Source organism: Mustelus asterias, chromosome 7, assembly GCF_964213995.1.
Source record: "Mustelus asterias chromosome 7, sMusAst1.hap1.1, whole genome shotgun sequence".
In the NCBI taxonomy this organism is placed as follows: Eukaryota; Metazoa; Chordata; class Chondrichthyes; order Carcharhiniformes; family Triakidae; genus Mustelus; species Mustelus asterias.
The window spans coordinates 123,422,736-123,450,484 of record NC_135807.1 but is presented as its reverse complement, the minus strand read 5'-3'; the positions used below and the strand labels follow the sequence as shown (position 1 = coordinate 123,450,484).

General features: G+C 41.2%; 1 protein-coding gene across 2 annotated transcripts in view; it reads left to right on the top strand.

Moving 5' to 3' along the window:
- Positions 1–369: 369 nt before the first annotated feature.
- Positions 370–27,749, top strand: part of LOC144495922 (antizyme inhibitor 1-like) — a 47,129-nt gene continuing 19,749 nt past the window's right edge. Inside the window, exons 1-3 of one of the 2 annotated variants that reach the window (XM_078216743.1) lie at positions 370–780; positions 17,782–17,922; positions 20,762–20,963. In XM_078216743.1, coding sequence (XP_078072869.1) covers positions 20,856–20,963 — 108 coding nt within the window. In that variant the 5' untranslated portion in view covers positions 370–780; positions 17,782–17,922; positions 20,762–20,855. The remainder of the gene's footprint in view (positions 781–17,781; positions 17,923–20,761; positions 20,964–27,749) is intronic. The other variant, XM_078216742.1, reaches the window with a different exon arrangement.

The following is a 27,749-nucleotide window of genomic DNA, read 5'->3' as shown; positions in this document are numbered from 1 at the left end:
CACAGCGCCAAGGACCTGGGTTCAATTCCCAGCTTGGGTCGCTGTCTGTGCGGAGTTTGCATGTTCTCCCCGTGTCTGCATGGGTTTCCTCCCACAGTCTGAAAGACGTGGGAGGTTAGGTGCATTGGCTATGCTAAATTCTCCCTCAGTGAGGGCGCGCCGGAGTGTGGCAACTGGGGGGGGATTTTTCACAGTAACTTCAATGCAGTGTTAATGTAAGCCTACTTGCCACGCTAATAAATAAACTTTAGCTGGAGCAATCTCCTCCCTCACAAATACCATCTTCAGCCCACCGGAAAACGTGACAGCACTGGGCACGCCGTGGGACGAGAAAGGGAATGTTGACAGATCCATTCGCCCGTGGAAGTTGGGACTGAGCCAGATGCAATGGTTGAGCCTCTCCCGCCCCAGCACAGGGTGGGCTGCGTGTGACAGTAACGGCTACAGATGTACCGCCCGGCCCCTCGAGCGGTTGCTGTGGAAACCGGGTTTGAGGGAGGGCGGGGCCGGGCGGGGGGACAGGAGGCGGAGCCACCAGCATCCGGGTTCCGAACCGAGGCTATAAAAGCTTGCGCCCGGCGGTCGGCTGTTCCTTTCCAACTCTGTCCGCAGCCTGCACTGGAACCTATGTGAGACGCTCCTTCCACCTTCCAAGCGGGACCAGCTTTTTATGGCAGAGAGCGGTCATCGTCTTTCTCTTGTACGTCCCCCTATTACTTTTTAAAAATTCCGCCTAAAAAGAGAAGACGCTTTACCAAATCTTTTGGGCCGTTATCTCACGTAAGTACAATTTCTTCCTTTGGGAGGGGGGGGGTTGCCATGTTTCTGAAATCTGTAAACCTGTCCATTCAATGAGACGAGCGGGTGGTAACAAAAAACAGGCGGCGATCAGATGAACCGACGAGTGGGATTGAGATGTAAATACTGCCAGGGTGATATAAGGAGTGAAACGCTGGTGTTGTTAGAGGAAAATCCGTGTTTGTGTGTGGGGCGACAGCTGACTGGCCCGGCCTTCGTCCTCCCCTCAGCTCGAAGGCGGACTTGTCTATCTCAGCATGCACCGCGCCGGGGACCGCCCCTTTCCTCCTGCCGGCCTTCCCATTGGAGGAAAGGGCGGGCGGTCCCTCGTTCCTGTATGGCCATGGTGGCTGTCAATCAAATGGCGTCAGCACGCTTTTGACGTTGGCCTGGATCTGAATGGAAGTGACGGTTGGGGACGGGGATTTATTCACATATGTTTTGAAATAAAATGTCGTGCGGGCGGGGTGGGTGGGTGTTGAATTTTCATTTTCTGGCGGCGCAGCCTTCACACACTGGAAGGAATGGCGCACCCGCCGCTTTTATATCCCCTCGGTTCAAACTTCTAACCAAAAGGCGCTTTTAAAAACAAACATACATTCAAAATGACCCGTATTTTCAGCTCTATGTTGATACTGTGCCTCGGGTTGCCGGCTGTGTTAGACTCAGCAAGTGGCGCAGTGATGGCCGCCCTGCATGTGGCAGGGGTAGAGAGAGTATGGCAGCACCAGCTTGAAGGGGAAAGACAGTGAGGATTCAATCTCCTTCCCAAAACCCTTTCTCCCAGGCTTTCCGGGCAAGTGGAGCCGGCTCCCTGGGCTGTCAAGCTAGCACAGTTTCCCCCATCACTTCATTTAAAAAATAAAGGAAAAGCCAGATACTGCAAATGTTGAAAATAGAAAGGTATAGCGCGCAAGAAACAATACTTTTCACTGTATGTTAATACATGGAGTCTACAGTGCAGAAGGCCATTTGGTCCATCGAATTTGCATTGACCACAATCCCATCCAGTCCATATCCCTGTAACCCTATGCATTTACCCTAGCTAATCCCCCTGACACTAAGGGGCAATTTAGCATGGCCAGTCCATTTAACCGACACATCTTTGGACTTATATGTGACTATAATAAATTAAATCGAAAATGCTCAATGTCTGGCTCAGCATCAGGGTGTGGAGATGCCGGCGTTGGACTGGGGTAAACACAGTAAGAAGTTTAACAACACCAGGGCTCAGAGAGAAGCTTAAACATGTTTGAAAAGAATTGGACTCGAAATGTTAACTCTTCCATCTTGAATTGATTTATTATTATTTGTCACATGTATTGAGGTATGGGGAGGCATGGCAGCATAGTGGTTAGCACTGCTGCCTCACAGCGCCAGGGACTTGGGTTCGATTCCCAGCTTGTCACTGTGCGGAATTTGCACGTTCTCCCTGTGTCTGCATGGGTTTCCTCTGGGTGCTCCGGTTTCCGACAGTAAGAAAGACGTGCTGGTTAGGTGCATTGACCATGCTAAATTCTCCCTCAGTGTACCCAAACAGGTGCCTGAGTGTGGCGACTGAGGGATTTTCAGTCACTTAATTGCAGTGTTATTGTAAGCCTACTTGTGACACTAATCAACTTTAAACTTTACAGTGAAAAGTATTATTTCCCTCGGTCCAGATTGCCACCAGACCCCGCTGAGCTTTTCCAACACTTTTGTTTTTATCACAAAATCTATTATCCTTGTAATGCAAAGCAATTCTCTTCCCCCCCCCCCCCCCCCAAAGTACTAAAATAACTGGAAACTTTGACGTGGTTCCAAATCAACGACAATGATGGAAAGTTGGCATGTCTTTTTCTTCAGCTATAACTTTCCTGCACTGGTTTTGTTTGTTTTGGCCACAAGAAACTTTCCAAGGATTGCCACTAGATCTTTAATGGGGGGGGGGGGGGAATTAACAGATCATTTCCATCGCCGGCCATTATCAAGCTTTGAATTCCCGACGGTTCCATGCCCATTTATTTGAAAGTAGAACGTGCTTTAATCCCATTAGTCCACTACTTTTTCATCGTGGTTGGCATCGAACACAATGCTGCATTCCCGTGACAAAACCCAGCCAGGCTTTCGGCTCCAGTGGGCTAAAGCAAAACAACATTATGCAGTTTAATTGTCTGTTTTGTTTGGATTGCCCCCTTAACGCCCATCCGTTTCTGGCTTTCAAAAAAAAGGCGCGCCGGGCCGAGGAGAAAGTGGAAGGTGTGTGTGGGTGCCGGTTATTATTGTTTTTAAATAGTCGGTGGTAGTAATGTTCCGGTTGGGGCCGGCACAGGCCAGATTGATGCTATTGTTGCGTGTGGACAATAGCGCCGGCTGCGCCTGTGGCAATAAATAGAGAGTGAAGCGGGGACAGCTGGAGCCGGGCATGCCGGAGTGTGCAGACAGCAAATCACACCACTGCTGATTTTAAACATTGTCAGGGAGTGAAGTCGGTCAGAGCTTTCGTAAATGTTTCAGGTAACATTGTGGACTCTTATTTTGAGGTCCAGAGGAATAAAATCATTGAGACACTGGGCGTGTGGGGGGGGGGGGGGAGACATCCTGTTTGTTTTCAAATCATCTTTCTTTAACCCCCCCCCCCTTAAATTTCTCCCCTTCGGGGAGATTATATTGACTTTGGTCACTGCTAATAAAACTTGCTGAAATTGCATTGAATGTCCAAGTCTCCTCAGCCTGTATGAAAGATGTTAAATGAATGTCAGAACAGAAATGACCTTCAGTAGTGCGTTTAGTATGTGACAGTGAAGAGGTTTGGTCGAGATTGACACAATGTGCTCTCAGTTCACAATTATTTAATTAATGTAATGCAGCAGTTTGTGGTTATTAAACCGAGTGACAAACAGCTGAACAGGTGGGTGGGGTCCACCTGGTGAAATTGGCAGATAATCTGTGCCACCAACACCTAACTGACGCTCAAGCAGCAGCTCAAAAAGACAACAACAAACTCGAATGTCTACCCCGAAAGATTATGTGAGGCATGTTGTATTCATGAGTGAATTTTGTGGTGCAGCAAATGGCCATGAAGTGCTTGGAAGTTTAAAGTGTGTATAATGTCCACCCTGATGTTCCAGACGGTTGAAAGCCCTGACTCACACTGGTCCAGTTCACATATAATTGCAAACACGGTTCAAAGTAAGGCTGATAATTGGGGTTTTATTGCACTTCAAATAGAGTTAATAGCTGTACAGCATTATGCAGTACTTGAATTCCTTTGAACTATTTTCTGACTTTATCACTGGGAATATATATGGACATAGTAAATAAACTTTTGAAGTGATTTTGTGTAATTAGAAACCCGCTGTTTTGAAACCTTTGTTAAAAATAAGCTTACTCTGGAATGGCCTAATTCAAGTGCTGCAATGGGAATTCAATAAATGTCATCTGGTGAGCAAATGAAGTGGTCTGAACATGTCCTTAGAGATGTGGATAATATTCAAAGCTGTAAATGTTGATTGTGTGTATGGAAAAGCATTTGAGCTTTACAATACAATAACAGCTGCTTAATGTTGATGTGGACAAACTGGAATGGTTTCCTTAGCCAATTTTTACCTTTTTTATGGACTCGAGTTTCATCTGATGATCAAACAGTCAAATGTGCATTATTAAAATGGTTGAGTGTTGTATCTGAGTGAAACCAAGACCAAGGAGTGCTGAAGGGTTGCACAAACAGCACGGTCAGTTGTGACATTCACTTGATTGTTGTCCATAACTGTCATAGTGTATTGCATTTCAGTCAGCAGTGAGATCCAGCTGTTTACTGACAAAAATAGATGCATGTCTTTTACTTGGCACGATGAGAAAATTACCCTAATCTTTGTCTTAGCTTCTCTATTGTCTATTCATATGCCCATTTAGTCAAACATTCCGTTAATTATATTATTAAAGTTGACCATAGATGGAGGATACTGCTTAGGGAGGAGGCAAACAGACATTTGTGATATGCTTTGTAAATAAAGCTAGCATTAAGTAAGATTGGCTTTTGGTTTCCTATTTTACCAACTGGCCTCAGAGTGAATTGACACTCTGGCCAATTACTTACATTTTCCTTTTTCTTAATCTTCCTTTTCTCCTCTTTTCATTATTTCCCCTTCTTGGGTACTTCGCTGGCTCCACATCTAATTCCTTACCATTTCTCCTTGAAGTTCCTATTCTTGTGCTGCTCTTCCAGACTTGAATGTCTTGGGTAGTTCCACAACGTTCATTTGAGTCTCACCACCCTCCATAGGACCTGGCTTGTGGTCTCCTTACATGTAGCAACCCCAACCTCCCCTCTCTTTGACCTTTCTCTCACTGGAGGGAGCGAGCACAGACGTGTGGTAATATAAAGGGGTCAGCTGGTGCACAGCCTGTGCGTGCACTTCCAGGCTGCCATGACCTTGTTGCTGATGATTGTATCAACGTCATGGCCTTGATGAAACCTTTGTAATGCTACCGTCCTCTTTACTGAATCCCTGCTGCCTGGCTACAGCTTTCACAACTTTGCCATTCTGCATTGGTGATGGTGTGATCTCCATCACCAAACCTCAACTTGTTCTCTGCCTTTACTCAGCACTTTGCCACCATTGAAAATCTCGCCCCAACTTTTCAAATGCTTATTATTTACTGCTCACCCATGGAGCACACCAGCTTTTGCACAGAAATCCTCCATGCCTCAGCACAATTTCATTCATTGCGTTAACCTCTTTTCTTTTTATTCTCTGTCCTTAATCTCTCCCTTCATATAAACTTCCACAATTCTGTTTGGTGATGACTTCTAGAATTGTGAATGGCTTACGTACCCAAATCAGAATGGTGTGTGATTTACAATTGGTGGTTGCCCTTGTTCTTTCTAGGTGATCAAGGCAAGGTTTTGGGAGGGGCTGCTGAAGAAACTTTGTTGAGTTTCTGCAGCCTATCCAATAGTAAGGACACACTGCAACCGTATATTTGCAGCAGAGGATGGACTGCTTTGCATTGGCTGAAGTTTGTATTCTTGAGAGTTGTTGTAGCTGTCCCACTCAAGCAAGCGGAGGGTATTCCGTCACAATTCTGACTTTTGCCTTGTAAGTCGTGGCGAGGCTTTGGGAAGTCAGAAGTTCAGCCATGGGTTGTAAAATATGCAGCCTCTGACCTGATCTAGTAGCCACAACATTTATGTGATTTGTTTTTCTAGTCAGTAGCAATGCCCAAGCTGATGTTTGGTGGAAGATTGTGTGATAATGCCATCGAATGCCATGTAGAGGTAATTGGACTCTGTTGGGAATGCCATTGTCTGGTCCTTGTGTGACACAGATGCTACTTGGCATTCATCAGCCCGGGCCTCGTATAAGTTTAGGCTTTCTGGATACAGGCATGGGCTGCTTCATTATCTAAGGAATGGCAAGTGAATCCGAGTTCTGAAATCACCAGTAAACAATCCTCACTTTTGACCTTGTGTTCGGAGAGTCAGTGCAAATAATTGGGCCTATGATGCACCCTGAAGAGCTGCAGTGATATCCAAAACTGGGGTAATTAGCCTCCAAAAACCACTGCCACCATTCTTTATGCTAATTATGACTCCAATCACTGAAGAGTTACTTCCTGATCATCATTGACTTAATTTTAATGAAACTCCCTGGTGCTACACTCAATTGAATCTTGCCTCTATGTCTAGAGCACTCGCCTTAGTTTGAATTTAACTCTGCCTGTATTTGGATTAAGGCTGTAATGGTATCTAAGCTAAATAATCCTGGCAGAACCCAAAGTGAGCAAGTGCCATTTGATAGCAGCAACTCCTTTCACAATTTTGAGAACAAACTGCTGGAATGAAGAGATTATAGTTGACCAATGAGCCCTTCAAGACTTTTCTGCAAGGCACATTAACAGTCTAGCTATTTGTGAAAAAACATTGATGAGCAATTTTAGACATTAATTGAGTAGCTGATGATGTTGTTGCTGCACTAGTACAGCACAAATATTCAGGATTGTAATCAGGATGTTATTGGGGTTTGTATCCTTTGCTGTGTGTAGTCACATACTGACATCTCTGATGAGGATATCAGGAAGTGGTCAAGAAAGAACACCCATTCAGCACTTTTAGCTGAAGATGGTTGTTAACACTCAACCTTGTCTGTTACACTGATGTGCTAAATTTTGGCAGCATTGCAGATGGGAATGTTCATTTAGTTACCTCCAGAAGCTCGTTGCTTGATTCTCCCTCTAGTTCCATCAGGTTTGTGCATCATTTTCAGGCATACCTAATCCTGCTCCTGTGTGCTCTTCTACCCTCCTTATTGAACCAGGATTGGTCATTTTGTTTGGTGATGCAAGAGTGAGGAGCCATGAGATGCTGCATTGTAATGTACTGTTAAAGGCCTTCTGCCTCATGTGTGTCCAGTTTTGACTGGTAAATTTGTCTTAATCTGTAGTGCTTCACAAAAAAGATAGAATCTTACAAGATAGAAGAACCCACACTGCTTGTTCTACCTGTGATGTGGAGATGCCGGCTTTGGACTGGGGTAAACACAGTAAGAAGTCTCACAACACCAGGTTAAAGTCCAACAGGTTTATTTGGTAGCACAAGCCACAAGCTTTCGGAGCGCTACCCCTTCATCAGGTGAGTGGGAGTTCTGTTCACAAACAGGGCATATAAAGACACAAACTCAATTTGCAAAATAATGGTTGGAATGCGAGTCTTTACAGGTAATCAAGTCTTAAAGGTACAGACAATGTGAATGGAGGGAGGGTTAAGCACAGGTTAAAGAGGGTTAAGCACAGGTTAAAGTGTTCTACTTGTGCCAGTTCTTTAAAAGAGAGTTATCCAATTTGCTTCCTTGCTCCAGATTTTCCCCTGTATTCCTACAAATTAGCCCACTTTAAGTATACATTCAGTTGCCTTTTGAAAACTTCTAAGGGATTTTATTGTCGAGGGCCAAAAAATGATGGCCAGCAGGAGCATATTTGTGATATATTTGAGCTGAAGCCATGAGTCTTTATAGTTCCGAGTTAATTTTGAGGCCGTCCTGACCTGATTTTATCACTGTGACTGTACCTGAGGCGGGATAGGACAATAAATATTTGCTGATTTTGTATTGTTGAGTGTAAAGCCACTCTTAACTAGTCTGTGGGCCAGCCCTTCAAATTTTGCCACCAGTTCTCAGATGTTTGCGAGGAGGACTTGGCAGATTGACCGGCTGGATTTGCTTTGTCAAGCCCTTACCTTGCTCACACATCAGATTTTATTATCTTTTTGCCGGCTCTGAGATTGGCTCTCAGATAGGCAACAACGCCTCCTCCATGATTATCCTCAACATTGGTGCCCCACAGAGCTGTGTCTTCAGCCCCATACTATATTCCTTGGGTACCTCTGACTGTGTGGCCAAATTCCACTCCAACTCAATTTTCAAGTATGCTGATGGCACCTCGTAGTGGGTTGGACCTCAAACAATGATGAGACAGAGTACAGGGAACAGATAGAGAATCTCGTGAACAAGTGCAACGACAATAATCTCTCCTTTCAGTAAAATAAAGGAAATAGTCATCGAATTCAGGATGCATAGTGGAGGACATGCCCCTGTCTACATGAATGGGGATGAAGTGGAAATGGTTGAGAGCTGAGAGCTTCAAGGTTTCCTGGTCCCTCCAAGCTGATGCTATAGCTAAGAAAGCTCACTAAATGCTCTACTTTCTCAGAAGGCTAAGGAAATTTGGCATGTCTGCTACAACACTCAAACTTTGAGACAATAGAAAGCATTCTTTCACAGCTTGGTATGGCTCCTGCTCTGTCCAAGACTGCAACAAACTAAAAAGGATCATGAATGAAGCCCAGTCCATCATGCAAACTTCCCATCCATTGATTCTGTCTACACTTTTCGCTGCCTCAGAAAAGCAGCCAGCAAATTCAAGGACCCGCACCCCGGACATAGTCTCTTCTACCTTCAGTTGGGAAAAGATACAAAAGTCTGAGGTCACAAACCAATCAACTCAAGAACAGCTTCTTTCCTGTTGCCATCAGACTTTTGAATGGACCTATCTCGCATTAAACTGATTTTTCTCTACACCCTAGTTATGACTGTAACATTGCATTCTGCACTCTCTCTGTTCCTTCTCTATGAACGGTATGCTTTATCTGTACAGCGTGGAACAAACAATACTTTTCACGGTATACTAATACATGTGACAATAATAAATCTAATCAAATCAGCTTGAAATTCCAGATTTATTTTGTTTTTGTTTAACTGAATTTGACTTTGTAAACTACTCTGCAGGGATTTGAATTTATATTGTCTAGATTATTGGTCAAGGCTTCTGGATCACTAAGTCACATGATCACTGCCCTACTGAGAGACACCAAGTTGAAGACGTAGTGAATAAACTTTTGATTTTGATTTATTATTGTCACATGTATTAACATACAGTGACAAGTATTGTTTCTTGCGCGCTATACTGACAAAACATACCGCTCATAGAGAAGGAAACGAGAATGTAGTGTTACAGTCCACAAGACTGTAATGGATAATAAAGAAATGTCTGACTTGTCAAATGACTATTTTGTAACTTTTTTCATTGTTAAAGTATAAAGAAACCAAAAAATAAGAATTCAGAGAAAGAATTTGGTGAATTTCATAGTTTACAAGTAGTAATTGGAAAAATAATAGGTCTTAAGGTATCTTATAGTTTTCACCCCAGGTTATTAAGAAAAAAATAGATAAAGAAATTGCAGATTTGTTGGTCATAATTTTACCAAGTGTAGTAGATTATGGGATAGATCCTTTGGATTGGAAAACTGCATAATTCACTCCATTATTCAATAAGGGAGAGAGAAATCGGGTAACTACAGACCTGTCGTTTTAACACCAATTATGGGGAAATTAACTGGAATTCATTTCAGAGGCAGTGACTGCACATCTGGATAAACAATAACTGATCACAATCAGTAGAGATTTGTGAAGTTTAGATCGTGTCTAATTAATCTAGTGAATTTTTTTGTGGTCATGGGCATGGTGGAAAGTCAAGTCTCTGAATATTGCTGATATGGATTTCCAGATGGTATTTGCACAATGCAGCACAAGAGGTTATTGGAAAACGTGTGTGGACTTGGGTGCCAAAGAAACATATGGGACAAAGGGAACCTTCTCTCGTTGATCGATGTGATTTGTTGTGTTCTCCATCAATCTCTATGGGATTTGAGTTTCTCACGATATATATGAATTATTTGGATGAAGGAATAAATAGTCTTATATCCAAGTTTGCAGATGACACCAGTTAGGAGGTTCCGCAAGTGGGTGCAGGAAGATAGAAAGGGAGAGAGACAGACTTAAGCATGGGGGCAAAACTACAGCAGATGTTGAAAATATTAGAAGGTAGGAGGTTATCTATTTGAGATCTGAAGATGACAAATTAGAATATGTTTTCGCGGTGAGACAGAGCAGCAGAGTTCAGGCATCATGATTAGAGCTAGGCCATTTAGGAATATAATCGTGATACATTTTTTCACTCAACAGGCCGTGGAAAGTTTGAATTCTCTCAAGATTGGTGGATGCTGTGCCAGTTAACATTTTCAAGCCTGTGTTTCATGGATTTTTCTTTGGTAAGGGTAGCAAAGGATATAATATAGAAGGCTGATAATTGGAATACATGCACTAATCAGTCATGATCTAAGTGAATGGTAGAGCAGACCTAAGGGGATGAATGGAAACACTGTCAAGAAGACTTTGGGAAGTTTCTTTTTTGGCCAGCACTAATTATACCTGAGAGTTTCTGGTTCTCGTGGATATCTCTAAATACAATATTGGAACAATCCTAATTTGGGTAAATGTCCCAGTGATCGCTTACCTGACCGAGAAGCTACTGCCAATAGAAGTGAAATGTCCTCTGAATATGTCCATGTTTGGGCAATGCAAAGGGTCCCCTTCTACTCGTATGGTTTACGTTTATAGTATATTCTTGTTACAATTCTCTTGTATGGCTCAGCTGGATGGTAAATAGCTGCTATGGTGGTGGTTTCAGATTGTAGGTGTATAACACTGTGTGGCACATTATGTAGACAGGCTAACTCATAATGAAACTAGCAGCTATAATAAATTTAGTGGTGAAACAAAATGTTGAAATATCTTGTCATGTATTTTAATTTTCAATAGAAAGTGAAGGAGTAGACCTAAGATCATCCTCATTTGCCCTTAATTTGTTGAGTATAAGTTGCTGATACATGCATAATGTAGGTTACCTGTTTTCCATAAATCTAAAATGATTAATAACTGAGCTAAGAATAGGGTTGGCCTAGACAGTTGTGTATTTAGACTTTGGAGATAGGAGTGAGTATTTAATTGTGTGGATATTGCCACCTGCAGAACCAAATCATAGGAACATTGTGTCTCCAGTGTAGCAAAGTAATAAATCAGTTCATAAAGAAATTGTTTGATTTAACAACAGTGAAACTTTCTGATTGTTCCTTTTCATTCCTTCAGGGAATGAGTGTTGCTGGCAAGGCCAGCGTTTATTGCCCATTTCTAATTGTCCTTGAAAAACGAGTGAGTTGTCTCTTTAAACCACTGTTGTTCATGTAATGTAGGTGTGTGTGCAGTTCAAGGATTTTGACCCAGCAACAGTGAAGGAAATGGCTATATAGTTCCAAGACAAGTTGTATGATTTGGAGCAGAACTTGCAGGTCGTGGTGTTCCCATGACCTTTTTGCCCTTGTCCTAGGGTAGGGGTTTGGGTGATCCTGGAGTCTTGGTTGCTGAAGTGCATCTTATGGGTGATGTACACTGCAATCACAGTGTGATAATGGTAGAGGAAGTGCATGTTTCAGGTGGTGGATAGAGTGTCAGTCAAGCAGGCTGCTTTGTCCTGGATGGTGTTGAACCTCTTGGAATGTTTTTGAAGCCAGGCAAGTGGAGAGTATTCAGTCAGACTTTTGATTTTGAGCCTGCAGATGGTGGAAAGGTTTTTTGGAGGCAGGCAATGCACATAAGAGCATAAGGAATAGGAGCACGAGTAGGCCACTCAGTCCCTTCAGTTTGTTCTGCAATTTAATAATGATGATGCTGATCGACCTCAGCTACACCATCCCACATCCCGTGATTCCTTTAGTATCCAAAATCTGTTGATCTGCCCAAGGTACTCAATGACTGAGCATCCACAACACTGGTGGAGAATTCCAAAAGTTTATAAACCTTTAAGTGAAGAATATGTAAATGAGATCATCTCTTCTTCTACTAATCTCTAGGGAATGCTTACCTAGCCTACTGAATATCTCTCCTTCATACAATAATCCCCTCATTCCAGGAATCGGTCTAGTCAATCCTTATTGCATCCCTGCTAAGGCAGGAAGAGCAAACTACAATTATGGTTACACCATGGCCCTAAGCAAATTGGAGTAAGACTGTTTTACAATTGCACTCCAATCCATTTGTAATAATGGCTTTCCAAATTGCGTGATTTGCGTACGAGGATATCCAGGTTGCCCTGAATACTAACCTTTTCCAGTCTATTGTGAATGAAATACTCTACTTTTCTGTTTTTCCTACCGAAGTGGATAACTTTATATTCCTTCTCCCTTCCTTTTGCTGCTCATTTAACTTTTCTAAATCCTTTTGCAGCCTCCAGATCTTCCACAGTCTACTTTCCCACCTAACTATAAATTGTCAGCAAACTAGTGTATATCGCACTCAATCCTCTTGTCTAAGTCATTGGTGTAGATTATAAATAGCTTGAGCACTGGTCACTCCAGTACCCCATTCGTTACAGTCTGCATCCTGAAAATGACCTGTATTTTGTTCATTAACCAATCTTTGGTCCATGCTAATATTGCATGAGTCTCAATTTTATGAAAGAACTTCTTGGATGAAACATTATTCAATGCCTCTTGAAGATCCAATGGTTCACCCTTATCTGGTTACAACTGAAAAAATTATTTCCTTTTCATAAATCTGTTTACTTTGCCTAATCGTATTATAATTTTCTTAGTGCCTTGATATAATCTTCCTCATCATGGATATTAGTATTTTCCCTAAATATTGTTGACATAAAGTCAGTATTTGTGATTTGACCAGTTACGAATGTGGTCAATGTTGACAGCTGGGATGGTGATGGTGGAGAATTCAATGGAAATTTTCTTGAATGTCAAGGGGAGGCTATCTTTTTGGCCATTGGCTGAAACCTGTGTGGCACAAAAGTTTCTTTCCACTTGTTGTCCCAAGTCAGCTCTGTTGTTCAGATCATTCTCCTTGCACATAGTGGACTGCTTCTGAAGAAACAAATTCATACAATCATAGAGTCCGTACAGTGCAGAAGAGGCCATTTGACCCATTGAGTCTGCACCGACTCTCCAAAAGAGCATTTTACCCAGGCCCCCTCTTCCCACCCTGTCCCTGTAACCCTACACAGCTCCCATGTCGAATCCATCTCACCTACACATCTTGGGGCAACTTAACGTGGCCAATCCACCTAACTTGCACATCTTTGAACTGCGTGCAAACTTCACACAGTCACCCAAGGCCTAAATCAAACCCAGGTCCATGGAGCTATGAGGTAGCAGTGCTAACCACTATGCCACCCTGTTGCACAGGATTTCTTCAAAATTATTACAGTTACAGATGTACTATTTGAAGAAACCAGAATTGCTCTGTTTTTTTCAAGTGCTTTATGGTCTATTTTACGTCCACCTGAACAGACAGGAGAGTCCTCGGTTTAATGTCTCACCAATAAAATAGCTGCCTCCAACAGAAGTCAGAACTTCTGCAGTCAAGGGCATTCAGCCTCTGATCTTGGGGTAAGCGTTCTCCAAGGTGGCCTACACGACAACGCAGAATCTCAGAGCAGAAACTGATAGCCAAGTTCCGCACACATGAGGATGGCCTCAACCGGGATTTTGGATTCATGTCACACTATCTGTAACCCCCACGACTTGCCCGGGCTTGCAAAACCTCTAGCTGTCCTGGCTGGAGACAATTCACACCTCTTTAACCTGTACTTAACCCTCTCTCCACTCACATTGTCTGCACCTGTAAAGACTTGATTTCCTGTTAAGACTTGCATTCCAAACATTATCTTGTAATTGAGTTTGTGTCTATATATGCCCTGTTTATGAACCAAACTCTTCACTCACTTGATGAAGGGACAATGCTCCGAAAGCTCGTGCTACCAAATGGACTTTAACCTAGTGTTGTGAGACCACTTACTGTGCCTCCAACAGTGCAGCATTCCCACTGTGCTGCCTGGATTGTGGGTTTATGTCTCTACAATAGCATTTGAACTCAACCTTATGACTCAGACAAGGGTGCTACCACTGACTCATAGCTGACACACATGGTTAGTGTGCATTCCTGTTGAGCTAAAATTTGCATCTGAATATTTGAGTTTCAATTTCACCAAATTCTGATGGAATGAAAACAGATGTGAGAAATGCACAGCTATTTCATAAGATTATGTAAAATATAAAGGCACATTTTATTTCAAAGGCACGTTTGTTTCAATATGGACCCTTTATCAGAAGCCTCTAACACCATTTTCTGATATTTCAGGTTTGTATTCCTAGAGTTCAAATGGAAATGTGGCTTCAGTGGAAATTATCTGTGATTCTCCATCTTAACTTTAGAACTGAGGGCTTTAACACGAAGATTGCTTCATGAATGTTATCATTTAAATCACACTGAACACTTAAGACCAAGCGGGTCAATAAAATGTGCAGATTGCCAATGTTGAAGGCTCTGTTAATTTCCAAAGTTATTTTATAATCAGTCAGCCATAGACTCTCTCTTGTGATATGTCACTTGGTTGTTTGCTGAATTGCTTTTCATTTTAATTGTGAATATTTTAATTTAGTGTGTACAAATTATGTTTTTGATTTTGAAGAGTTATATTAAAGCACAAGACTACATCTGATTTAGGAGGCAGATAGTTTCAAACAGGCTAATTGCGAATACCAGACACGCAAATTATAGAAAAGATGGTTTACTGATCACAGGACACAAATGGACATAGAACAGGACTGTTCCGTGGATTGCAGTAAAACTGCTACTGTTGTGTAATCGTCCAAAATTGTAATAATGTGACACAAATATATTTAAGCTTCAGTGGTCTTTGTGAGGAGAATTATCTTTCTTCATTTGGTTAAGGGGACTGCTGTGTAGGTGTAAGTAAGCATGCTATTCAATCGGCTAATGCAAGGTAGAAAACAGTGGCTTTAGTTTCTGTTAAAAATAAGTTTTTGTACTCTAAGCTTTATTGTGCTTGTGTGAATGCAATATTTTCCTTCCATGAGTGTTCAGGATCAGAAGGCAAATATGGTATTAATCTCAAAAGTTGATTGTTCTTGTAGACAGATAAAACAAAGTTTTAAATATTTGTCTATTACTTACCTTATTAACAAAAAATTAACTTTTATTATGGAATGTGTCATTCTAAAATGAATACATTATTTGGCAGAGTTACCTAGCTGAGCAAAGTGACAGGCCATCAAAGGTAAAATGGCAAAAGTAAATGAAATGATTGGCAGTAGAAGTCTGATCAGTACTATTACTTGCAAACTAATTGGTTAACTTATCTTGTACAGTGCTATCTCGGTTAAATGAAAAGAAAAGCTTGCTGTTCTATTCTAGTGGTGGATTTATAAGTAGCATCTGTTGCTGGGTGTTCAGTAATAAATGGTACACTTGGCAAGCACACAACATTGTTGACTTTATCCAGAACTTCAAGTACCAAATTAGCAAGTGGCTCTGGTGTTTTTTTTTAAACAATGAAAAGCCAGTTGAATGGTTATGATACCTTTATGCTGCTCTAATTTTAACCCCTGATCTGTTTTGTTAAACCTGTATCCGGTGTCATTTTTCAATATACTCTGATTACTCATTCAGAAGTCTCTTTTGTAATCGGCATGGGTGATTCACAAAATTGGGCATGGCTGAGTCATGTAAGAGTAATAGAATAGAGTTAGAATGAAGGGTAACTTTAAGAAGTATGCCATGTTCATGCCCACTTATTTCCAGGAAAGATAAAGCATTTGTTGAATGTAAAGTTTTCTGTACCTAATAGTTGCACCTATACCATTTTTGTGATTCTTCTTGAATGAAAGTTTCAGTATATTTACTGGACTGCAAGATGTATTGTGTTGCCAAACATATATTGGGAGTGGGTTGAGACTGCCTAAATTAATTTTGTTCAAGATGAAAATGAGACAGGTGACTTGACTGCCCAAAGATGAAAGCGCAGCAAGTTAAACTACAATGTCACTAATGTGTCATTTTAAACATGTCACAAAGTCTTCCTGGAACCAATCCATATTTTTTCCCGTATAAATTCAATGTTAAATTTTTACTACAAGTAAGACCAATTTTCAAGGCCTCACCCCGATCACCCTTCAATCTGCTAAACTTGAGAAAATGCAAAGCAAGTAATTTAGTTGAATCTGCACTGTGATTCTTCCAATACCAAAACTTACCAAAGTGATAGAATCTCACTAAAGTTTTATACAACTGAACTAACACTTCCTCTCCTCTGAATTCCAAGCCCTTTGAATTAATGGTCAACAATCCCTTACTTTTTTGATTACTTGATGCCTGTGCATGAGCTTTGGACATCCACCTTTGCTCCTCTGCAGCCTAAAATCTTACTCCGAAGAAAATATTCCGTTTTTCTTGGATGAAAATGGCACGGTAGCACAGTGGGGCGGCACGGTAGCACAGTGGTTAGCACTGCTGCTTCACAGCTCCAGGGACCTGGGTTCGATTCCCGGCTTGGGTCACTGTCTGTGTGGAGTTTGCACATTCTCCTCGTGTCTGCGTGGGTTTCCTCCGGGTGCTCCGGTTTCCTCCTACAGTCCAAAGATGTGCGGGTTAGGTTGATTGGCCATGCTAAAATTGCCCCTTAGTGTCCTGGGATGCGTAGATTAGAGGGATTAGTGGGTAAAATATGTAGGGAAAAGGGGGGTAGGACCTGGGTGGGATTGTGATCGGTGCAGACTCGATGGGCCGAATGGCCTCTTTCTGTACTGTAGGGTTTCTATGAACTTCCAGCGCCTCTTAAAAGGGCGGCACGGTAGCACAGTGGTTAGCACTGCTGCTTCACAGCTCCAGGGTCCCGGGTTCGATTCCCGGCTCGGGTCACTGTCTGTGTGGAGTTTGCACATTCTCCTCGTGTCTGCGTGGGTTTCCTCCGGGTGCTCCGGTTTCCTCCCACAGTCCAAAGATGTGCGGGTTAGGTTGATTGGCCAGGTTAAAAATTGCCCCTTAGAGTCCTGAGATGCGTAGGTTAGCGGGTAAATATGTGGGGGTAGGGCCTGGGTGGGATTGTGGTCGGTGCAGACTCGATAGGCCGAATGGCCTCCTTCTGCACTGTAGGGTTTCTATGATTTCTATGGATGGCCTCACTTCCTCACATTTGATCATAGCTTTGCCTACTCAGTGTCACACTTTTATTTGTAATTTTTTGCTCCCATCTACACTAGCTATGGTACTTCCTAACTTCATACCATCTGCAAATGTGTAAGTCTATCGCTCCACCCAAGCCATGAATATGTTGAACTGTTGAGGTTCAAATTCCTGGGAACACCACTGCCATTACTGCCAGTCAGGTCAACATTCTGTAGGTTACATTATAGGTGTCAGCATCTGTATTTTATTTAATCAGTGTGAATAACAGCTGGTAAGACACCAGGAAGATAAACCGCTTTCTTATGCCATAGCTGATTGAGTGAAAATTAGTATTATTAGGTTAAACATAATAAAATTTATCAGCTTGGTGACAGATGTGTGTTTCTCAATCTGACCAACCAACCAAAAATGAATGCGGGAGATAAAATGAAAATTAAAGTACAAAGATTGTTCACTTTGTACTCATTCATCTCTCTTGTTTTTAATTGGGAGAATGTTTAGAGCTTGCGGGCTCTGTTAGGATATTGGTTTTGAACTGTGAAAACATTTATTTTGGCAATTTCATTGAATTTAGTCGATTGCATCAATGTTGACTTTTTTAAACTCACTTTTACAGGGCAGAATTTCTGTTCGGGTGTATAACAATTATCCAGAAGGTCTGGGAGTAACACTCTACAGAGAGCAGTTCGACTTTAACGCCGAGCCACCTTGGGACCCCAGCTGATAGTGGTGGTGTTCCATCTCCCGACTTGTCCATGTAAGGATAATTTGTTGGAAAATGTAGAAATAGTTGTTTTTACTGACTTGCGATTACTGTATTGATTGAATTTAGGATGCAAATGAATTTTGTAAGATGTTTTTTCTGGTCAATTTTTCTGGATCAATAAATAAGCTCCTATAATGGCCTTCCAAAAATAACTGGCTATAATAAGTACTTGCCATGTGATTAGATTGTCATTCAGCGGTGTTCAGAGTGCTTCATAATGTATTCCTCACAGCAAGCAGATTAAAATGGAAATAATGAATCTTCTGAATAAACTATAAGTGTATGTTTACGCTGGTGACACCCAGCCCTGTTTCACCACCACCTCTTTTAGTTTCTCCACTGTTGCTAAATTATCAGACTGCTTGTCGGACATCCAGTACTGGTTGAACAGGAATGTCCTCCAATTAAATATTAGAAAGATTGAAACTATTGTTTTTGGTCCCTGCTCCAGACTCCATTACCATGGCAACAGTCTAATACTAAGCTTGCAACCTGTAAGGTGAGGTGAGTTTTTGGCCACATAAACGCACCATAACTAAAACTTTCAATTTCCACCACTAAGACTTGAGCTGTACGTCAGTTCATTTCTGCTGAACCCCACATTCATGTCATTATTACTCCCAGACTTGACTATTCCAATGCATCTTTGGCTGGTCTCCCACATTCTGTCCTCTAAACCTCAGGTCATCTAAAATTACTGTCCATGTTCTTGCTCATACCAAATCCCATTTGCCTTTTCCCCCTCTGTTCGCTAACCTACATTGACTCCTGGTCAAGCAAACTCCTCCATGGCCTCATTTCCATCTCCAGGCGCATAACCTTCCAAGATAACTGCTTATTTACATTTGACCCCTTGAGCATCCCAATTTTAATAACTCCACTATGGGTGGCCATGCCTTCAGTTGCCTAGTTTCTGGAATACCCTCCCTACACTTATCCACACCTTTTTCACGAAGGCATTGTTGGTCAACTGACCTGGTATCTGCAATATTTTATAATGCTCCTGTGGATGAGACACTTCATATCCTTAAATGGTGCTACATATCATTATTCAGGTTGTTAGAAAATAATTCAAACTTGGTTGCTAAAACAAGTTATTTCTTTTTGGCCAAGAGGTCACGGTAGACATTGTCACTATAGTACTTTGCATACAATTGGCCATCCTGTGCCAGGTGTTGCATCATATTCCTCTTTGAAATTGAAAATAGGAAGTTCTTAAGATCAACTGATTAAGAAAGCACAAGAGCACAGAGTGTGAAGAGGATGTATCAATAGACAAATCAGCTGTGTTTGAATCTTGGGCCAAATTAGAATTTCAGTCATTCAGATCTATTGATCTGCAGGTAGAGAAACTGAGTTGCTATCTAGTGAATTCAATATTGTTAGACTTTCCAGCCTTTGAAAGCTCTTAGTTTGAGGGCAGGAAAGACTTTGTAATTTGGCTTGGTGTGCCAAAGGTAAGAAGGCTGTTGGAGATCAAGAAATATCTGCATCATGGCTGCAAGTTTCAGATGTGTGCATATACGTAAAAACTGGGTCAATTCACATTCCATCTAGCATCTGGCTGAAAACGCACCCTCAACTTGTGCTGTATTTTTACAGAACAATTAAATATGTCACCAATTGTTAAAGATTTGCACTTGTATATGGCAGACCTTGTGCGGGGTAATGTCTCTGAACACTTGCAATACAGAAGGTAAGGATACAGAGGGCAATGGTTTTTGAGGCAAAGGAGAAGCTGTATTTGGGGTGTTTTTAAACAGGGGAATAGGGTGATATACTTGGAAGAACTGGGCGGAGAGCAGGTGCCTGGTGGCTGAGCGAATGGTCAGCACAGATGTGAGGTCTGCTTTTAGAGGCATGCAGGGTCAGTATGGAGCAATTTGAAAACCAGGATAAGAATTTTGGCGTCAGCATGCTGTGCATTGTTAAACTTGAAGCTTGTGAAGTGTTGAGGTGAATGCGCCATTTAGAAGGTTAATAGGATAATCTAGCCTTGAGATGATAAATGCAGTGGGAGTGATATCAGAAAAATTATTTTTTAAATTCACAAGTGTATTTTTCAGATTTTTTTTAATAGCTAAGATTTGTTTGTCAAAGTGAAAGCTATTAATGCTGGTGAAGGGAATGCTGTCAGAATTGTATAAAATGTAGAATAAAAGCTCTTTTGTATACTAAAAATGTCAAGTTCTCAACCTCTGGTCAGAAATGGCTGGGATGGCGGAACTGGGAGGGATCACTTTGGCTTGCCTGGAAGTAGAGAGTCCACAAGAAACTAGTGATGATGAGAAGAGAACACACATCAAGCCTCGAGAAGTATACAACTCCCAATTACTGAAAGCAATTTCTATCATGTTGGACTCCATAGAGAAGTTTAGTGGACAAATTTAAAACTTGTAACTAAATCAATGAAATGATTTGCCATTTGTCATTCATACTAAAGTAATTTTTTTTTTAAATGAACTATAGGCCAGCATACAATTGCAACACCCTTTCTGTTACTACTTGACTCCAGAAAGATCAATTTCTAAATTGAGTTTTTTAATCATTTTGTCTAAATTAATTCAACCTTAATTTTATTTTGCTTTTGAGAGTAGTACACCGCACACCCGAAGATAAATCTATGAATTGCTATAGGAAATATTGCCAGTGGATGGCAGATTAAATTGTACATGTCCACATGAACCAATATCTAGAAAATTGTAATTTACTACGAGTAGATTGTTAACTTGTAATAGGGCATATGTTGCAGGAAATTAATGACACGTACAAGCCCCCTGCCTGGAGAGGATAGAAAATCCTTTTATAATGAATCTGTTTTCTTTTGCAGTTTGTTGCATATTTTAAGAACCCCGATATTGAAGGCTCTGTGAGGACCTTCACTTGGTGTTTGGTTACGAGTGTTGGCTTTGTGGATCACAAAGATGAAAGGTTTTGTTGAACTGGAAGAGAGCTACCCCTTTGACCTTCTGGAAGAAAAAACTACTCTTAACGATGTTATTGACAACCATATCCGTGAACATACGCTTGAGGTAAGCATGTTTTGTTGTACATACTTTAATAACACTAAGGATTGAAAAGATTCATGAAGGTTGATGTTGGACTAATCTATAGTAGTTACATGCAGTGGCAAAACTACATTGCAACGCACAATAACATTTAGACCCTGTCCCAATAACTAATTTTGACATTCAATAGGAAATCATGATTCCGGCAAATGTATATATTAACCAGGATATCAAAGTTAAAATTGCTGTTGACCAAACTGTACAAAGTCTACCAGAGCACTATGCTAGAAAAAATATGAAAAGCCAATTGATAATCCCATTTGCTTTTTAGCTAACTATTTCAAGGTCACTCATGAACTAAAGTTAAGTGTATTTGCTATTTCTTTTGCTATATGAATTTACATATTTATTTATTACATATTTACCTAATATACCTGATTAGTTAGTTGCATCTTTTAGAGCAACCTTGGTGTAAACTTAATATTGAAGGATTTGTATTTAATATTACCTTCATCACATTCCAGTATGTCAAAGTATTTCATTTTGAAATGCATAGTTGTTTATCGACACAACACCAGATTGCAGAACAAGCAATGAGATGAATGGCCAGTTAGTTTGTGTGTGGTAGTGTTGGTTCCTCCCCCGGAGAAGGGTTAGAATGTGGAACATGCTGCCAAATTGATTAGCTAAGATAAATAGCATAAATGCATTTGAAGGAAATCTAGATGACTATATGAAGGAGAAAAGAATAGAAGGGCGTGCTGATAAAGTTAATTAAGTAGGTTGAGAAGCATGAGCACAGCATAGACCAACTGAGCCAAATGGCCTGTTTGTCTTGTATGTTCTCATACTATTGGGAAAAGAGGTTGAGCCCAGAATCGTGTAACTCTTGGGATGGACATGCTACCATAGTGCCAACAAGTGGTTAAACTAGAATTTATAGGAATAATTCTTTCTCAAACAAATGTTCACGAGTGCATTCAAAATAATTTTCTGGAGTGATATGTTTTAGAACAAGGAGGTCAGGCCATGGTCGATTTAATAATGAGCCAGATTTGGATAAATGTTCTATTACTGTTCAGTTATCTCCTAATTGTGATCATAATATCAAATTTAGTGCTAAAATTAAAAAGGAGAAATTTAACAGTTACTCAGATTAACTAACAAGATGGGTTTGAGACTGACAACAGCAAACTGGTCAGAACGATTATTGGGTAAAACTAGAGTGGAAGGTGTTTGGGGAAAAAGATAGTTTAATGCTGTACCATATATAAGGACAGAGTTCTGTTTGCTAAATAAAATTACTGTTATTGATCAAAGGAGACAGGCGATAATGTATAAAATATTGATATTGTGTGTAATTCAGGGAACTGGGGGAGATGTAACAAAAAGCAAAGGTAGACAAACAACATGGTAAGAGTTGAAAATGGGAATGCCAAAAGAAACTTGAGGGCTATCAAGATTAACACTATCTTAGAAAAGGAATCATTCAAGGCTGCATTGGCACCTTTAAAAAGAAATGGGGGCAATATTGCAGGGAAACAAAGGGAATGGTAGACTTGTTGAATAATTAGTGTGTCAATCTTCATGGTAGAGGAAGAGAATAATATACCTGACATTCCAGGGAGCTTCATAATGAATCAAGAGCCAGGACACAAGTTAAACAAGAAAACAGTATAGTGAAATTATAATGGGCAGAATTTTCACGTTCCACCCACCATGGAAATCATAGTGGGCGGGACAGGACCATGCAAAAGTCCAGCCCAATGACACTTAAAAACTGTGGCAGTATAGTAAAAATATAATGGCACTAAAACTAGCCGATCCCAGCTTCTAAAGGAAGTAAGTGGGAAAATTGCATCTGCTTGAGTCATCACCTTCTAAAGCACAGTCCATTCCGGTATTGTCCCATTAAAATAGAAATTGTAATGTAACTCCTTCCTTTTAAGAAAAGTATGAAAGAGGAACTGAGGAAGTACAGACCTGTCAGTTGTGGGAAGTTATTAGAATCTACAATTGATTACGTGCTTGAGAGAAATTTGAGTTGATTCGAGAGAGCCAATGTGGATATGCAAAAAGAATGCTGAAAATACTCAGCAAGTCTAGTAGCATCTGTAGGGCGTGAAACAGTGTTTCGGGCTTGTGACAACAGGAAAGAGTTAGAAATGTAATAGGTTTTGAGCAAGTGAAAGAAGGGAAATGGGAGGATGAGCAAAGAGGAAGAAGGTCTGCGATAAGAGTGGCAAGCAGGAGAGATTACATGACAAAATATCATTATTTTAAAGAAGATGGAGTAGGATAAAATAGGGCGGCACGGTAGCACAGTGGTTAGCACTGCTGCTTCACAGCTCCAGGGTCCCGGGTTCGATTCCCGGCTCGGGTCACTGTCTGTGTGGAGTTTACACATTCTCCTCGTGTCTGCGTGGGTTTCCTCCGGGTGCTCCGGTTTCCTCCCACAGTCCAAAGATGTGTGGGTTAGGTTGATTGGCCAGGTTAAAAAAATTGCCCCTTAGTGTCCTGGGATGCGTAGGTTAGAGGGATTAGCGGGTAAAATATGTGGGGGTGGGATTGTGGTCGGTGCAGACTCGATGGGCCGAATGGCCTCCTTCTGCACTGTAGGCTTTCTCTCTTTCTCTCTCTTCTCTCTATCTCGAGGCACAAGACCAGAGGCTATTTAGCTGCTATCTACAAAAGAAGGAAATGCGAGAAAGGATCAAACTAAAAAGAAAGAGGAAATGGAGGTAGAGGTAACAACCTAAAATAATTGAACTCAATGTTGAGTCCAGAAGGCTGTTAACCCAGGTAAGTGGCACATTTGTAAAGAGGGGATTGTCTGAGTGTAGTTTATGTGGACTTCCAAATACATTCAATAAGGTTTCACATAAAACTGTTAGCTAAAATTAAAGCTCATGGAATTAAAGGCAAATTATTGGCTTGGTTAGGTGGTAGAAGATGGAGTAGGATAAAATGGCTATATACTCAAATTGGAAAGAAGTGATTAGTGAGTGTCCCAAAAAGTCTCAACTATCCACTCATTATTAATGTCTTGGGTATCACAATAGAAAACCACCAATCAAGTTTGGTGATGGTGTAGTGATAGTAGATTAGAACATAAAATTACTGAGATGTTGATTAAGTGAGCACAAAAATATGGCTGATGCATTTTAATGCATGCAAGTGAGACACCATTCATTTTATACTAAAAGGGGATAAGCTTTGAGCATTTACGTGATAAGCTAGGCTCAGTGGAGGCCCAGAGAGATGTAGATCACTAATGCAGTAGTCAGGTATAAAAACAACTCATCGGGCTAATGGAATATTTACTAACTAGAGGGCAAGAATATAAAAGAGAGGAACTTTTGCCACAACTGATCAAATCCCTGGTTAGCACACATCTAGAATACTATGTACAGTGTGAGCGCTACACATTAGAACGGGCATAATGTCCTTGGACTGAGTACAGTGCAAATTAACCAGGATGCTACCAGGGCTCCAAGGGTCAAAATATAAGGAGCATTTAAAAGTGTGGGCTGCACATTTCATTTCATTTCGTACTCCTCTCCTATCTGAAACATTTGTTGATTTTTGAACATATTCTTCTGGTTGTCCATTGAGCTAATATCATCTTTAAAACTTGTACCAAACAAGAGAATGCAGAGACATTTACCTTCTTGTTACTAGGGATGGGGAGTTATGAGGAGAAATCAGAGAAACTGGAATTATTTCGAGTAGAGGTGTTGAAAATTATCATGGGTTTTTAAAAGTAAATGAGAAGAAATTGTTTCCACTGCTGGGTGCATCAGTAACCAGAGAACAAAAGACCAAAGGGGAAATGAGAATTTTTGTGATCTTGAATGCAGTGCCTGAGAGTGATGGAAATAGCTTCAATAGTAACTTTCAGAGAAGAATCAGATATATATTTAAAGGAAAAACATTGCAGAACTGTGGACAAAGAGCAGGGGAGTAAGACTAATTGTATAAATCTTTCAGAGTGAGCATAAGTATGATGGGCTGAATGGCCTCCTAACCTGAGAGTTTGTAACAGTTTGTTGGATCTTCCTGGTTACTGACCGGAATAATATATCCATTTCCTTTCCATTGTGTGCAAACTGCTTAATTTGTTCCCTGGATGGAGTGAAAGCATGTTAGCCCAGAATGGGGTTAAGGATAGTACTCCAACACACTCATGCCCTGCCTAATTTCAGCAGATTCGACAATCTCCTCATTGGCAAATGCGTAGGTCAGACTATTATCAGTTTGCCAAGATCCAGTAATGGTAAATAAACCCTTCAGATGTCACAGCTTTCTTATTGATGCTGGGTTGTGCATTGTAGCCCAGCTGCTGATCATTGTCATCTTATTCACAGGCACATAGAGCTAAGTTAACAAAAGAAGCTCTTTTAGTGCCACAGTCTCCATGGCAAGGGTATCTCTCAATGTGGCAACCTAAAAGCTGACCACTCAGTACTATTGGTGCACTGGAACAAGTATTTACTAAAGATTAGTACTTGTCAAGACCATGTGGATAATTACTACATTCTGTGTTGCAAACAGCAACCATGAATTATTTGTGCATTGAACTGAGGGCCTACAAGTCTGATTAGTCACAAAGCACAATCTCAGTTTTCTTTCTGCTGCCCTAAAGTGGGCATTTGGCAAAGATTGAGGAGAACTGTTTTCAGGAAAACTTACTGTTTTCAGATGAGCAAAATGGAAAGGCAGGAAGCACGTGCAGATTAGTGTGGAAAGCTGAGGTTAAACATTTTGCAAGGAAAAACAAGGAATGATAACAATATTCACTGGATATAAATCATAGGCTGTGCATGAATGTGGGCACCTAAATGTTTAAATATGTCCCAGAAAGTGTGAATGCAGTTACAGAAATCAATAAACAAAAAGACAAACAGCATTAGTTATCAAGTATCAAAACACAAAAATAAAAAATTTGTACAAAACATTGGTCAGCCCACAATTATTTTACTGTGTGAAATTTTGCATATCCCATCATACTGTAATATTGAATCTGAAAGAGTGCTTACTGCATAGATTTAAAGGGTGTCACTGCTGAACAGAAACTGTAGTTATAATGAGACCTGTAATACTTCAGATGATTTTCACAGGAACTGAGAAGGCTGAGGAGATTTGGATGATGGCTTTCAAAATTCTAAGTTTTGGTAGAATGACTAGCCAAGACTATATTCTCTGGTTTAGGAGCCAATAATGAGCGAGAAGAGAGGTTGGAGGAAATGGTTTCATTCAATGTGTTGGCACATGGGATGTTTTGCTACAGTGAATGAGTAAAGCAGAGAGCACTCTTTGAGAAAAAAAATTGAATAATATTTGAACACAAGGCTATGGAGACAAGTGGGATTCAGTTTCACCCCTCTACATCCTTCCCTCTGAATTCTGGGCTCAGCACAATGCCAAACTCCTCTTCCATTGCCTTCATCTCCTCTACCTGGACCCCTTCCTCTGGCCTGTCTGCTCTTGATCTTTTCAATGAGAATTGTCGGCATGACATCGGCTGTCTCAATTTTTCTGTTCTCTTGGGTCCATCCCTGTCCATGTGATCAAACTTGCTGGCAAGGGTGGTGCTGATTTTGTCTGGCATACTGACCTTTTCCTCAGAGGCTGAACGCCAACTCTCACTTCCTCCAACCTCCCCCTAGGCTATGACTCCACCACCAAAGCTATTGTTTCAAGCACTGTCACTGACATCGCATCTGAAGATCTCCCCTTCACAGCTTCCAGCCTCGTAGTCCCCCAACCCCACACAGCACACTTCTACATCCTTCCAAAAATCTACAAACAGGATTGCTCTGGTAAAGCCATCGTGTCAGTCTGCTCCTGTTCCAAATAAATCATTTCTTCCTATCTTGACTCCATCTTCTCTCCTCTTGTCCAGTCTTTTCCCACCTATACTTTGTGATTCCTCTGATACCCTATGTCACATCAACAGTTTCCGGTTCCCTGGCCCTAAACACCTCTTCACTATGGATGTCCAATCCCTCTGCACTTCCATTCCCCCGTCTGGAGGTCTGAGGGCTGTCTGCCCTTGAGTGGAGGCCCGAACAATCCCCATCCACCACCTCTCCTCTGCCTGGTTGAACTTGTTCTGTCAACAATTGCTCCTTTAGCTTACTGCAAATAAATGGTCTGGTTGTGTATCTACCCCAATTATACCTGTGTTTTTATGGGTTATGTGAACATTTCTTGTTTCAGTCCTACTTGGGCCCTCTTACACAACTTTTTTTTCCTGTTACATTGAAGATGCTATTGATGCCTCTTCATGCTCTCATCTGAACCCAGAAAAATTATCAATTTTTTACTTCCAATTTCTACCCCCTCTCACCTTTACATGGTCCACCTCTGACACGTCACTTCCCTTTCTTGAACTCTTTCTTCTTAATTTCTCTTCCTTGACCATTTTTTCTTCGATGAATTTGATTTACTGTGCTCACTGCTCCCAGTGCGGTCTCTACATTGGCGAGACCAAACGCAGACAGGGCGACTGCTTTGTGGTCAGTCCACAACATGATCCCAAACTCCGTCGCTTGCCGATTCAACCCAACCTTTTGTTCTCATGCCTATGTGTCTGTCCTTAGCTTGCTGCACTACTCCAGTGAAGCCCAACGCAAACTGGAGGAGCAGCACCTCATCTTCCGATTAGGCATGTTACAGTCCTCCGGGCTCAACAGTTAGTTCAGCAACTTTAGAATGTGACCTTTCTCCTCCTACAAAACCCTTTGTTTTGTATCCAAAGTATTTTCGTCCCAATGCAAGCAAATCACCCCCAGCTTCTGCACTGAG